General features: G+C 38.3%; 1 protein-coding gene across 1 annotated transcript; it reads right to left on the reverse strand.

Annotated features, from left to right (window-relative positions):
* Positions 1-619: 619 nt before the first annotated feature.
* Positions 620-11732, reverse strand: XKR9 (XK related 9). The gene is made up of 3 exons (XM_076332192.1): positions 11458-11732; positions 2319-2542; positions 620-1263 (listed from the first exon to the last, which is right to left on the reverse strand). The coding sequence occupies exons 1-3, from the start codon at positions 11730-11732 to the stop codon at positions 620-622; spliced, it is 1143 nt and encodes a 380-aa protein (XP_076188307.1).
* Positions 11733-14443: the final 2711 nt, after the last annotated feature.

The raw sequence follows: 14443 nt of genomic DNA on the forward strand, positions 1-14443 counted from the left end.
AATAAAGGAGTCATTAAAATACCTAGAAGATAAAATGCTTGAAAATAACTCCCCAGATTTCCTTGTGGCAAGACAGTGATTGAGCCATAAATCAAAGCTGTTCTTCTTCGGGGGATATTTAGGGAGAAGGCAGTACAGTTTGTAACTATGCTCATCTAAAGAAGAACTGCAGCTCTTACGCTAACGGGAAGCAGATAACTGATCACTGCCCTCAATTATTTCAAATGCACTCCTCTTTCCTTCCAGCAAGAAAAAAAAGCAAGCCTTTTTTAACAGAATCAGCATAAATGAATAGAACATGTTTTTAATGCTAGCTTTCATTTGATTAACTTTTAGCTTTTCCTGTGGTTTATTTGCGTTGCTGAAAATGAAAACAGCAGATTGTGTTGGATGGATAGATTAAATTGCTTCTTTTTCAAAAGTAACTTTGACCAGCACATAGAGAAATATCCATGTTATAAAGGCTTTGTACAGCATCACAGAAAACAATAGTTATTCAGAGCCAATAACTCTGGTCCATTATGTACTACTCAGTGGTGATACACAAGAAACAATGACAGAGAAACAGACTGTCCAGCAAGTATTTGCTTTGAAGTCCACACAAAAAAATCTATACTGTTCATTGCATTATGAAATTTTGAAATCTACCAGTTTCCACTCTATCTTTTTGTCCTGCCTGCCCATCAACTTCATCTGAACATGCCTGTGGTCTGCAATAAGCAGTGGGATGAAAAAGTCTATAATAAACAACAAGAAAAATAATACCTAACAGCAGACTAAGAATAGTTAGGATGCTTACAATTGTAAAATGTATTTCCTTGATAATGGAAGGTTTCCAGAACATATATACAAACAAAATACCTAGAGTTATAATAGTGTGAGTAGCATAATAAATAGAAATGCAAACTTTTGTTTTTCTCCCCTTTATGTTAAAAAAGGTAAAAATTAGAATGATTCCAACAACAGTTCTGTACAGATATTCCATTTTCTTAGATTTGCAAAATGTCGTATGTTGTTTCAAAGTCCAGGCGAAGCCACAGATCCAAAGAAATATCAGAAGAACTACAGAACTTCTAACATTTAGTAGAGTGATCAGTGAAATACTGAGTATCCAAGAAGTGATGGTAAGCAGTTTATAGAAGACATACACTAGCTTGGGAAGCACACGAAATTCATCTTTATCAGGCAGAGATTTTCGTAATGATATCTGATAATCAACTGTTGAAAAGGAGATACTGCAAAAAGACGTAATAATGGCAGCATCTAAACAAAACACAAGGAAAAATGTTAGACCAAAGAAAAAGATACTTATTTTACATCATAATTTCTGAATGAACTTTTGGACAAGTTCATGCTTTCTTAACGCTTTCTTTATACCAATTTTATATGTCCTCTGTGCTCCTGAATGAGTCACCTGAATCTTAAGGCTCAGTTTAGTTACTTAAATCTAGGCATCTAATGCTGTTTGGTATGCCTATGTTATCCTGCCTGGCCTCTGGCAGTTAATCGTCTTACCTAAGTTGTGTGTTGTATTTGCCATCTCCATACACTGATGGCTTAGAAATTCCCAAAGTATTGCAAATAGCCCATAAAAATTTAAGTTTCAGCAACTGATATTGACTCTAGGGTGTCTATAATGTTGAAATCTATAACTAAGGCTTGACCCTTCACGTGGATCGTTTTGTCTGAGTACCTATTGACTCCATGGACTATGAAGGAGCACTAGACAGCAGTGCAGGTCTCTCCATTTGGTTAGGTAAATTCCAAACCTGAGTAAGTCAATGTCTGGCCAATAATCCTGCTAGTTTTAGAGCTGGAAATGGTACAGCTACTGTCTTGCTTCTGAGAGTTGAACCTGTATCTCTTCATTGCATTGCATTCTGCAATGCTGGCATATCCTTAGTTTTTTCTGATTCTGTCCCTCATCTGTAATGTGGATGGTGGTAGTGACAGCTCACAGGGCTGCTGTAAATATATCACTGATTTCCAGATGCCCAGTTAGCAGTTTTAAAACAAACTGTAAGCAAAAGCACACAAAACAAACTGCTCTGCAAATTATATATGAATTGTATTCAATAGCTTATTTTCAAGTGATGTATCATTATGTTTCTATTAGATATTATGACCTGTTATAGTGAAATCATCCTTATGGATTTAGCAGAACGGACCATCTACTAGACGGAAATTCTAACTAAATGCAGAGTAATTATACAGTGGAGTGTATGTTTTCCAAGGTATGTTTAAAATGTTATCCAATCACGAGTTGTCTTTTTAGGTAAGATACTCAACTTGCAAATTAAGGAGAAAGACAGACTCACATTGACAGAAATTATTTTTGCCATGTTCCATGAGGATGTAAATCTGGACAAAAAGCTGTGGTGTGGTCTCAAGAAAAGTCTTGAATACCCTGAGCATGTTAATATCAGCCACTGCATCAACAGCTTGTTTTTGAATGAAGTTGGGATAGTCTGTTTCTGATGCATCTCCACTACTTTTTTGTTTAAATGCAGCTTGGCAGCCATACTTCAAAGCAAACCAATACCTACAAAAAAAGGAGACTTGATTAGACAGCGTTTTTTAGAAGCGCAACTCAATAAAATGATACAGCCTAACAACAATTTTTCCCATTTCATTCTCCATTCACATTTTATCTTTGAATGTAATCCAGCACTTTCTACTAAGATAAAATTTTGTCCGATATCTGTCTGGTATCAGTGATATCAGATAATCATTTAAGCCCAGTGATACCGATGCAATGTAAAAACTACTAGAAGAGAATGAGACTTGCCTGAATAAAGATTACAAGCTTTGTTTTGTTAGGTTCTTATTGCTTTAAAAGTACCACATTTCTCACAATTCCCTTAGCATCTCTCCTCAGTTTCTCTTTGAGATACTCATTCACTTTCTTTGTATCCCTTTAAGGGTATTAGCGAATATCAGCTGAGAACATCCACATCTATATAAGTATAATATAGATCCATAAGCCCCAAGGATAATATCTGATGAATTGCAAACATACAACAGATGTAAAAAAAAATCACTACAGTGTTATTTTCCAAATACTCAGGAAGACTTTCGTTTCAGAAAATGATTTTCAAGACACATGGATACCTGGGTTGACAGGTCCTATTAATAATCTGAGTGGTTTTACATGAAGAAGCCATTTGCCTTGGCAAATGAGTGCACCTGAATGACTTTTAGAACAGTTCTGGTTTATTTTCAGTTAAGCCTAAATGAACACTTCCTCTAAAAGAGCAGTAAATTCAAAGATACATGGAATTAGTTAGTCACGACTGGTGTACATTCTATGTGGTAAAGAACCTTTTCTGTTCAGGATATCTCTAATGCTTTGCTTAGACATAAATAAAACCTAGCTCTTACTCCCATTTTCAAGACTTTTGCTTCAGGCCTGGAGGTGGACATAGCACTTCAGAGGGGAGAGAATGCTTAAGTTTTAATCAAAAACCATTTTGATAATTAAGGGAGGAACCAGCTATTGTACATGGTAATCTTTACAGCTGTGTTTGGGAAAACAGGATGGTAGCTACAACCTGATGTAGGACCAGAGCTCCAGCTTCTGGAAATTATAGTATTTCCACTGTCCCTAATGAACTCACACACACATACACAGCCCTGGTGAATGTTGTGACTCATTGCAGTAGTTCTTTGGAGGCCAAGCAAGGTGGGTAATGCTGTAATAGATGAAATGGGGCAATTCTAGAAGAAGAGGTTTTCACAGCTGAAGACCAGTCTTTCCAGTTGAACTGTTCAGCAGCAAAGAATCTTTTGGAACCAGTTAACAAATGAAAGCAAGGAGAAGTATCCTGGTAAGTATGCCTGTAAATCCTGTCTTGAAGCAAAGCAATGCTTGCTCCCTTCTGCTGTTTACTTGATTTCAAGTGGTCAGTAACACTGGCTGTGCGAATTGTAGACTAAGCCTTGTAACTCTGCAGCACCATAATAGGCACTGTCATTGCTAGTAATGCGGCATAAGCTGTGCAAGGCCTCAGGACTGAGGCTTGTCAGGCTTGCTGTTCGAAGTTTTCATGACCTGTCTGTGACTTTGTTTTACTTGGTTTAGCTTGGATTTTCTTTGGAAAAATTGGTGATTTCTTCCAATTGACCAGATGGCTAATTTGGTTTACTTTTGTTTATTTTTGTGTGGTACAGCCATAGTTTTATATAGGTAACAGAAACAAGAAGATATTCTATATTGAATGAGATATTTATGACAGACATGATGACGTAGAATAGAGAAATATAGTCCTGGTATGATAGCAGAGGTCCTGAGATGCGGAGACACCGGATGCAGTGTAGAAGAGTGCACGCATAGGATGATAAGTGATGGCTTGACACTGGAGACACCACGGCTATAAACAAATCACCAATGGTCAGTTGTAGAAATGCAGACCTGGCGCTGGATGAAACCAGTTTTAGGGGTTACAAAGAGAAAAAAGAAATAGTATCTAACATGCGTAAAAGGCACCATAGATACTAAGTTTGGATGTAATGTGAAGCTGCAGAGAAATGAAGAGAAAGCAAAGTCTAAAAGTGTGTTAGCAAACATACAAAAAAGACCCAAAGTGGATCCTAAGAGTGAAGAAGAAGAAAACATCAACATGAACATCATGTTCCTCCCAGCAAGACTCCAGACACAGGTAACTCCCCCCACGCACCAGAATGAAACTGCTGACCTTAAGACCCACAGGAGCAGAGGAAAGGTGAGAAAAACACAAGAAAAAGGGATAGCAACCAAGAAATATGTGTGTAACAATTTTAACCGTATTATTATTACTGAAACTTTTGATGCATAGAAGTATTCTTTCTTTTCCTGTAATAAACAAATCTAGACTAATAACGATTCTTGGAATCAACTGTTACAATTTCACTTATATGAAGTTCTTGGCTTTATAGGTATATAAATCCTGTGTGTTTGCTCATAAACAGGATTTTGAACTTAACAGCCTTCAGACATCACTTTCAAGCCTATTTCTGCCTATTCAGTTCCCAGATGTCTTGAGCTTCCAATATTCTTCTCCAATGAACCCATTTTGACTATAACTGGCAGGCAAGGAGAGCAAAAGCAGTCCTTTTTCAAGAAAACTGTTATTGAGCCAATTTTTCTAACATTGTAAACACTGTAAAGGCCTTCCCCCTCAACAGAAGAATTTAGTCACCTGGATTACAAAGGTTACGTCACTCATTCAGATCTATTTTCTTGAGAAATCAAGCAGAACACCACAGACCATCGCTTGGTTATCTTACACAGTTGTACAAGCCTGCTAACATGCAGGCTGAGAAAGGCAAGGTCCTATGCCTTAGCTTGCCTCCTACTTCCATTTGCTAAGGCTGCATCTGAGATGATTTCCAGATTCATGCTGAAGTGCCACAGGTTCCTGATTCCCTGATTGTCCACAGAATCATACACACTACGGACCCCATGCAACACATGCAACTGCATTTCCTTTACTTAGAAAAGAGCGGGCAGGAGATCATTAGACACCCAGATCTCACAGAATCATCTCGTCCCAATATGACATTGTAAGCAGAAGGGGACTGTGCTCCAAAGGGAGCTAGGAAGAATTCCTGGCTCCTCCAGGTGTGAAAAGTTTAACACCTTCACCACCTTTAAAGACCAAATCCTTTGACCACAGGGAAGACAGCGTCAGGGGTTCTTCCATAGCTACAAGTGAGACAGCCAGGATTTGCAGGTCCTGGGTTAAGTGCATGCTAGAGGAATCATGACTTATTCCCCAGTATGTTAAAGCATGTCGACCATACAAGTGAGAATTGCAACCTGAAAGCATCAGTAGTAGGTGTGGAGCAGGTATGTTACTACTGAGGAGCCTTACGGGAGGATCCTTTGCTCCTCTCCTGGCAGAGATTCATAGACTGCAGCCCTGCCATTCAGGCCATACACTGATTCTGCGAGCTGGCTCTAGGTCCATTATTTACTCCCAGAGGAAACTGTTTTCTACTTTTATGTTTTTGTGTATTTATCTTACTGCTCTCTGAATAATCACTCATAAGCAAAGAACTGAACTGTTTGGCAAGGCATCTACAGCTTTTTGAGTTTATAAAACAATTGGGATTCCAAAACATCTGGTTCTTGCATCCGAGATGTAAACGTCTGGAGAGTTTGCAATGTTTTCAAGAAAAAACAGTTGGGTTGACCGATCTGTTAGTTGTCCATGGACTCATTCACCAGAGCCTGTGTTTGTCCAAGCAGCAAGAAGTGGAAACAAGCTACACAAATTTCGAGCTGCAGAGCTCACGCTGAGAAGGCAGATGATACGCAAGGCAAGAACCAGACGTTGTAAAAGGAATATTTCAGTTGGATGCACACCTAAAATCACTTGTCAGTTTTCAGAAACATATTCCTTCTGAGTATGGTATACTAGGTTTATATTGTTATAAGATGGTATGCTATAGTATTTTTCACTAGTTGTAGCGATTTCAGTTAGTCCCCTTCTGACTTTGAATACTGTATAAAATACGTTGTTTTTTCTAGAAAAGTCCAAATACTTCCATTGCTCATTGACTATATATTGAGCGAGGTGGTATTCCCTGAGCTCCACATGCCTATGTCACTCACTGTAGTTCACTGTGACAAATCTTTTATCCTTTAAGAGTATCTTCAGCTTACACTCCCATTCCCATCTGCCCATTTGGCGTGCAATATTCAGACAGTTTAGGAAGGGCCCAAAGCCAACTTTTAGGCCTAACATTGGACAACCGCATTCACAGCCAAGGGCGAAGTTCAGTCGGTGCTCAGGGATAGATCAGACTCAAATTTTCTCCTTTATCATGCCCACGGCTCACCTAAACGCCTTGTCTGCTATGAACCTGTCATAATTATATTCCTATATTAATATATCTATTGCCATAGCAGCTCCATGTTTCAATCTTCATAAACTGAAAAAAAGGCTCTTAAAAAGCTACTTCAACTGGAATAAAAATACATTAATTGAAAGGATTGGATTGGTTATGTAATTTAAGCAGACGTACCACTTAAACTGAAGGTGAAACGGGTATGGGTAGTGTGTCATCGATACGAACAAATGCAGGCTTGCCATTTACTTTTTGTCCCTCTAAACTCATTAAAGAGGATTTTTTTTTTCATTAATCCAAGGTATATAAGCTACTTGGAAGCCAACAGAGTAAAAAATCACAATTTCTTTACAACTGGAATTGTCATATGTGAACAGTAAAGAATTATCAGTGTTTCTAAATATCATTTTCACTTTGATAGGAAAAAGAAAGGTTTCCGCCTTTGTAGCGTTGCTTTGTGGAAAACACAGATGATAGGACTCCTACTTATTATAAATACTCATTGAAACACAGCTCCACTGTCTCTCTGTTCTTGAGACGCTCCTACATTTTCATGATCATTTCATAAGGGATGAAGTTTGCTTCTGGTCTCCTGTAAAATTAAGAAGGCTTTGGCTCTCCAAGCATGACTGGGAATTCACAGAGGTGACAGCTACTTGTTTTTGTTGCTTCACAGCCTTCACATGTGACAGGCAAACTGCCTTGCCAGTGCTTCCATGTCACCTGCTTCCCCTCAGTTTTCCACTGAGGACTTTCCACCACAATCCCAGTACTACGCTTCACGTCCCACCTCATCAAACTACACTGATAAAGATTGGGGTGCCATTTAGAAATTCATGCAGGGAGGGTGTGAGAGAGACCTGGCAGCAATGATTGTCCCTTCTAAATTCTGGTCACGCAGTCACAGTTTGCAGCATCGTATAAATCCTTAATCAAAGGAAAATTATTCTCTGCTGCATGTTAAACTTAATCCTCTAAGTGTCGAAAGGCTTGGTTAAGTCCATGAAACTGATGCAACTAAGTCAATACTTAGGACAGTAAATTTATATTAAGAAAATGTGATCAAGCACCTATTATTTTGTAACCTCTAACTCACTTAAAGTAGCATTACAAACTTTCCACTTTTAATTGACTCTCTGTACCTCACTCACTTGGTATCTTAAATACCTTTCTATTTGTTTTGTCCTGTGGACCTTCTTGTTATGCACATAAATTGCTAGAGGCATGTTACCAGCTTCAGTCCTCATTTTTCATCCATTCTTGGTTTGGGTGTGACTTAACAGGTGCTAAATCTGTACCAGTATAAACTGAACATCTTCACTGAATTTTTCTCATCACCTTTTAAAAACATGTAATGAAATAATCCCAGGTTCAGCAAAGCACGCACATTTACTCTAATGTCTCATGGATTTAGAATTCATCTCTCAAAAAAAATCTTTTTCATCTGCTCCTGTTCAAAGATGCAGGGCATCTCAAGCCTACCTTCAAGCATCAAGAGGCACAACAGCAGCTGCCAATATCACAACGGCTGCTGCCTGTATAGCCTTCTATTCTGACAGTGAAGGTTATTAATTGTTAAAATTTAGTCTTTCTCAGGTGTCCTTGACTGATGCTGCAAACTGCTACACATCAGTGGACTCCAGAATTCATATGGTGCCCCAGGGAAATGTCCCCTTTTTCCACATTCACTGTCTGTGTTATTGTCTTAATGTTGACTGTTATGCCGCAGCCTGTTCTCAATTCTACCAACATCTGTGTGACCCATTTAAATGGGTCAGGCTGAAAATAATTTTAGTCAGTACAGCTAATATATACTTTACCAACTTCATTTTGCTCCTTGCAGAGAGTAACATTTCATACGAAATATTATTACAGGTCTACATTCTTTCCATTAAAATAAACTAAAGCCTGATTAGATATGAAATAATTTTAATTTCTTTTTTCTCTATTTTTAATATATATATGTGCATAAGTGTACACACACATATTATTTCCATATTTATTACTTAGCATTGGCTGTGTGATAACATAACCGGACTGATTCCCATTGTGCTGTGCACTGTACAAACATAACATAATGAAGTTCCCTGTTTCAAAGACAGAGCAAGAGGTGTAAAAGACATATGAGAGAGGGAAGAAGGGAAGAAAGAAAGGAAGAAATGAAGGAAGATAATTTGGTAAAGTGTATTCACATCTTATAATTTCAGGCATCCTAAATTCACTGGCCAAGTCGTATTTACTGGCTAGGCCCCTATTTTCCTCTGTAGTGAATGGAGAATATAGGTTCTTGCCCCAAATGACCTTCTGGAGGAGGTCACCTTAACAAGTATGACCCGACTCCTGACAAAACCTATTTTTATCCATTGACTACAGAGATAAGCCTGAGAGACTCATTGTCTAAATTAACCAGATAAATCAGATGACTAAGAAGGACAGGAGGGAGTTGTACATGGATACACCTAAGAAAACACATATAATAGGAAGTATATAATAGTTGATCATAAAGGTACAAGCACAGATGTCAGCTTGCTGTTACCAGTTTATACCTCACAGTATGCATTATCACACTGCTGAATTTTGAGGAGTGGCTGAAAGAACTTTGTAATTTATACATACCAGCTTGGAAACTTTTTCCAGGCGTAAGTGGCAGCATAGGAGAAAATATCATTTGTGCAATAAAGAACAGGTGACCAAGTTGACAACACTGTCAGTGCAAAGGGCAAAATTATGTTTACTAGATAATAAGCCACACAGAGAAGATGGGGCTAATTCTGGGAAGGAAGCTTTGAAAATTATAGAAATTCATGGTAAAAGGTATTCATTGGAAAGGGTATGAGTTCAGGTAAATCCAAGAGTTTCATTACCTTAGAGTTAAGGTAATCCATAAAGATTTGCCCGTAAAAGCAGCATTTTGAATAGATACAAGCACTGAGTCAAGATTACAGTATCTAGAGTTGTAGACGATCGGAGCTTGGATCTGAATTCTGATAGTCTGTGTTGAAAGGTGAGGTCTTAGAGATAGGCACTAATCAGCAGGAAATTTTAGGGGCAACCTGGGAGTGTAAAACCAAGCCAAAGGTGAAACCAGAATTACAGTCCTGAACAGATTACAGAGAATGAGGTCATGGAAGAGAAAGGGGAAGACGGGAGGTTTTGGGCCAGACATTGAAAAAGCGGCTTCTGCCATTCTACACTGCAATTACCGGCTTAACATTTATCATCAGTTATCAGAGAGAGGGGTCATGGCTTTAATTGCCTTTGGAAGAAACAAACTCAGAGGGGCAGGTTTGTAAGTCACAAGCACAAGAATGGTGCTCCCAGCCACACCTGAAGATGAAAAGCCTTGGGGACAGACAAAAAGAAGAGTGCCGCAGTGGGCCCTGAGACATCCCCTCTAAAAGGCAGAACCTGGTAGAGTCCCTGTGGCCAGGTCTTGGTATATGTCACATGAACCAACCCATGTCCATGGATCTGGTTAGTGAATAAGAAACCATCCAGAAAAACTGAAGAAGGATTTTCTTTTTCTTCAAAATGTAGTATTTCTAAGTTTTTCTAATACCTGACACCAGAAAAGTTAAACCTGTCAGTAAATACTCCTCTGTGAATTCTAAAACTTCAGGATTGTAAGAGGAGGAGGAGCAGGAAAGTAAAGCTGACAGACAAAAGGAAAAAAATATTGAGAGGCAAAAGTTAATTGTGACATGTAAAAGCTCCATCATTTTCCTTAATCCATGATAACATCAGGTGAATAAAACATGCGAGGGGAATTTTTACATTGGCATAAATATATCTTTCATCGCTGTCCATAGATTAGTATAGGAAGTTAAAGGAGGTATTTTAAATAAGTATTTTATTAAGTGTCTCCGATAAGTCTATATTCACTCATGTTTCTCGCATGTTGCATACCCAAAAAATTAAAATTCAGGACTTTTCGCCAACATCTTTCACCTCAGTTTTAAAATGGAAGTAAAATCTTGGCACAAATGATTTCTAAAACGATAATGATAATTTTATAGCAAAGCCACCATAGAATGTTAAGCATATGGCATCTTAAACTATTCCTGGACATGTGCCTTTCGGCAAACAAAGGTTCCTGTCACCATTAACTCAGTCCCTGCAGGAAGTACTGCTGCAAGTATTCTTACTAACTATTCAACTATTCGTGTCTCTCCTGAATCTTGGTGGGTTTTCTACATATGTTTAGACTCTCGGGTTCAAAAATTACCTCTTTCTTCAGCTGTCTCACCTGCTTAGTGTAATCAAATGAATTCCCTTCTTAACATGACTTTAAAAACTTACACTTATCAATTACAACAGTATTGCTCTGTAAAGCAAGCCTTTTTATTAAATATGCCCTATCAAAAGGCTGATGAATCAAATAGAGTTAGCCTGCGAATGATAAAAATTATTACTTACAGGTAAAATGAAAGAAGATCTACATTTCCATCAAAACCTGACATAATTTACCCCTGGCATAAGCAGACAAAAATCCATTTGCTTACATGGAGCAATAATTGCTAAGGCCAGAAGCGGTTTTGTCCCTGAAGCCATATTAAGTATTTCTTAATAAACTGTCTTAAAGCAATAAGATTTGTCATTTTAAAATAAATTTTAAAATGTGCCTACCTTATAAAAATTCCACACTGAAAGAGATGAACTAGAAAAATCCATTTCAGCTTCCCAGTATCAGTACCTTCCCAGTCATTTTTAAACCACTCATAACTGAATACCTGAGTTATTAATGATGAAAGACCTCTAAAACACAGTATCAGTATACCCCAACCGTATTGTCCTTGACAGAAATATTTACTAGCTACCCAGAAGTCCACTCCAATATCAACTACATAAATTATAATTCCACCAACTAAAAAAATAAAATTCTGCTTAGTAAATTTCATCATGCATTAGACTGTCACTCTTGTCATTCTCTCCTCACTTCACGTAAAGGAAAGTCAGAATTAATCTAAATGCTTTCCTACAACGGAGTCTTTTTCCTGATGATACCACCTGCTTATAGTGCTTTATACAAAGGAAAGCTGGGTTATGCTTTTTTGTTAGGGCAAAGGGGCTTGCATTTGTCTGGATTCTTGATTTAAATATTAAATTAACTACACTGATACATGTCTGTTCTGGAAAAGATAAATGTAAATTGTCTTTTTAATTGATGGAGTCATTCTTCATTACTGGTTCCTAAAAAGAAGAAGAAAAAAGGAAGATCAGCAGTAACAATATTTTTTCTTAACGTACCATACAGCAATTCACACAAATATTTAAACAAGCAAGTACAAAATGCAGAATGTACTGAAATATCTGAACAATCAGCCCAAGAGAAGCTGCACCTCTGAACCTGCTGAGGTCACCCACTCTCCCAACCACAGTGACACTCCACTTACCAAGCAGCTGTTGAGATAATTCCTAACAGTTGCAAAATACTAAGAAACAAGCTTACCTCCACTAGTTTTTAAAACATATTTATGGAAAAAAAGATTGATTCCTTCCCAGAACTTTCTTAACTTCTGAGCTATTCTCCCTTAACTGTGCCCAGCACAAAACACTGAGAAAACTCGTCTTGAGTACACACCATTGTATCAGAGTACACATCATTATGTCATTTCCAACAGTTACTGCATTTGTGTGCATACGTCTAGCAGTTTTATAATTTCTGCTTGTTTTTCCATATGCAGCAAGCAAGTGCTGAAGAGGATTGCAGCTCTCCTGTTAAAGAGACTTGTAAGGAGCCAGACCTGAACCAGTCTACACCTCTTTGGGAAATGTCTCCCAAGCTGTGTGAGTAGTAGCTACACGCAGATGACCTAACCACATTGTCTACTACAAATAGAATTAATTTGCAGTCCAAACTACGTTTACGTTGCCTAACATTGCAAGGATTCTTGTGACCTCTTTGAGTAGTCCTTACACATCTTTCGTCTGTAGATCTGTGGTATTTGCCAGGTGAAACAGAAAAGCTGTAAGGCAGCACATTGTTTGTCTCATTCATTTCCACCTCTGCAAAGCTATAAACATTAAAATGTCAAAGTCCCTTATTTCATTTTCATATCTTAGGAAAAAGTTGCTGGCAGCAATTCCAAAGGATGGGAGGGGGGACGTGCCAAAGCACCAGGTTTGGGCTGCTGCCACCGCCGAACAGCAGCAGACAATACACAGGGAACAGCTGTGCCAGGGAACTCGGGGCAGGGGAAAGGCATGTGGAGGCAGGTCTCCTTTGGATTTTTGTGAGTTTAGGCACGCTGCCACACAGGAATGAAATGAGACAATTGGTTAATATCCCACGAACAAAGCTTTTGAAAGGTAATGACTATTCTTCGCTTGTGTTGGCTGGGCTAGTCTATGCTGTGACCCAGGTACAAATCCAAAAAAGAGAACTTAAGCTCTTAATTTCCTAATGAAGATAAGTGGGAACATAACAGCCTAAAAAGGTGCTGGGTGTCTAAACATTATTTTTTCAGGTCTATGCCTTAGCTATTTCTAGCCTCTTGTTCTATCTCCTACTTAGGTTTCATGTCCTGGCCCAGAAGAGGTCAGAGAGATCAGGTGATCTTACAGCTGGGATAGCTGGAATCCTTTCACTGTTCTTTCCTATCCTCTCCAATAAAATACCAGTAATCTCTTTCAAATCACTAATGGAATTTATATCCAATTCACAGTCAGATTCAGGGAAGTGGACTTCAGTACAAAGTCCAGCATAAACTGAACTTTGTGTTTACAAATGTTTCATATCTGAAAATTTGTGTATGAACCAACTTAAGAGTTTATTACTAGGATTCATTGAAAAAAATTCCGAAGCAAACTGTATTTACTCTATATAAGAGCATCGTGTCATTCTGCAACTTGATGTACCACCTTTGTCAAGCTGTATCCTTTTTTGTGACAAGAACATTATGCACGGTTTTTAGAACAGACTCAGAAAAAACCCAAAAGACCTGAACAGGTTCACTATTTTACTGTTGCAGGAAACACAACAGTGAAAGGTAAGTCAATAACTGGATCCAAACAGAAAGTTGTTTGGATAGGCAATTTATGGCCGAAGTAGGCAGTATACCAAGTTTCACATCTAATGAGTAATACTGTACTGGACATTTGAGTGGCAAGGAGTAGCCTCTAATTTTGTACCTGAAATGAATAAATAGGGTAACTGAATTCCTCCCTCTTTACAACCTCCCTTCCTTTTGTATCTGAGCACCTCACAAAGAGGAATTATCTCATTATCATATTATCCCCAATAAGAAAGGAAGTTTTACAGGCTATGTTCAGACTCCTCTGAAACAACAGCATGAAGAGTAGCTGTGAGCCAGGTGATTTGTACTTCTGACACGCATACTGTCCAAACTGCTGCCATACCGGCAGTCTGCAGACCTGTCTAGACATCTTGGTGGTATATGAAGCCATCAGGTAAGCTGAGATAAATGAGGAGCCACACATTATCAAGCATGTCAGCTTGCTCACAGTCTCGTAATTATCTTGAATAAGGAATCTAGTCTTGAAAGAGCCTTGGAATGGCTGGTAAGACAAAGGGTTTACATTTTCCTCATGGTAACCTAAAAAAATCTATCATCAGACTCACGAATCTGTATTCCCACATGTCCAATGTCTT

Source organism: Aptenodytes patagonicus, chromosome 2 (genome assembly GCF_965638725.1).
Source record: "Aptenodytes patagonicus chromosome 2, bAptPat1.pri.cur, whole genome shotgun sequence".
In the NCBI taxonomy this organism is placed as follows: Eukaryota; Metazoa; Chordata; class Aves; order Sphenisciformes; family Spheniscidae; genus Aptenodytes; species Aptenodytes patagonicus.

Coding starts and splice junctions, on each gene's coding strand:
- XKR9 (XM_076332192.1), bottom strand. CDS start 11,732: ATGATGAAATTTACTAAGCAGAATTTTATTTTTTTAGTTGGTGGAATT. Junction 2,543..11,457: donor CAGTGTGGAATTTTTATAAG/GTAGGCACATTT, acceptor CTTTTTTTGTAG/GTATTGGTTTGCTTTGAAGT. Junction 1,264..2,318: donor CAAAAATAATTTCTGTCAAT/GTGAGTCTGTCT, acceptor TGTTTTGTTTAG/ATGCTGCCATTATTACGTCT.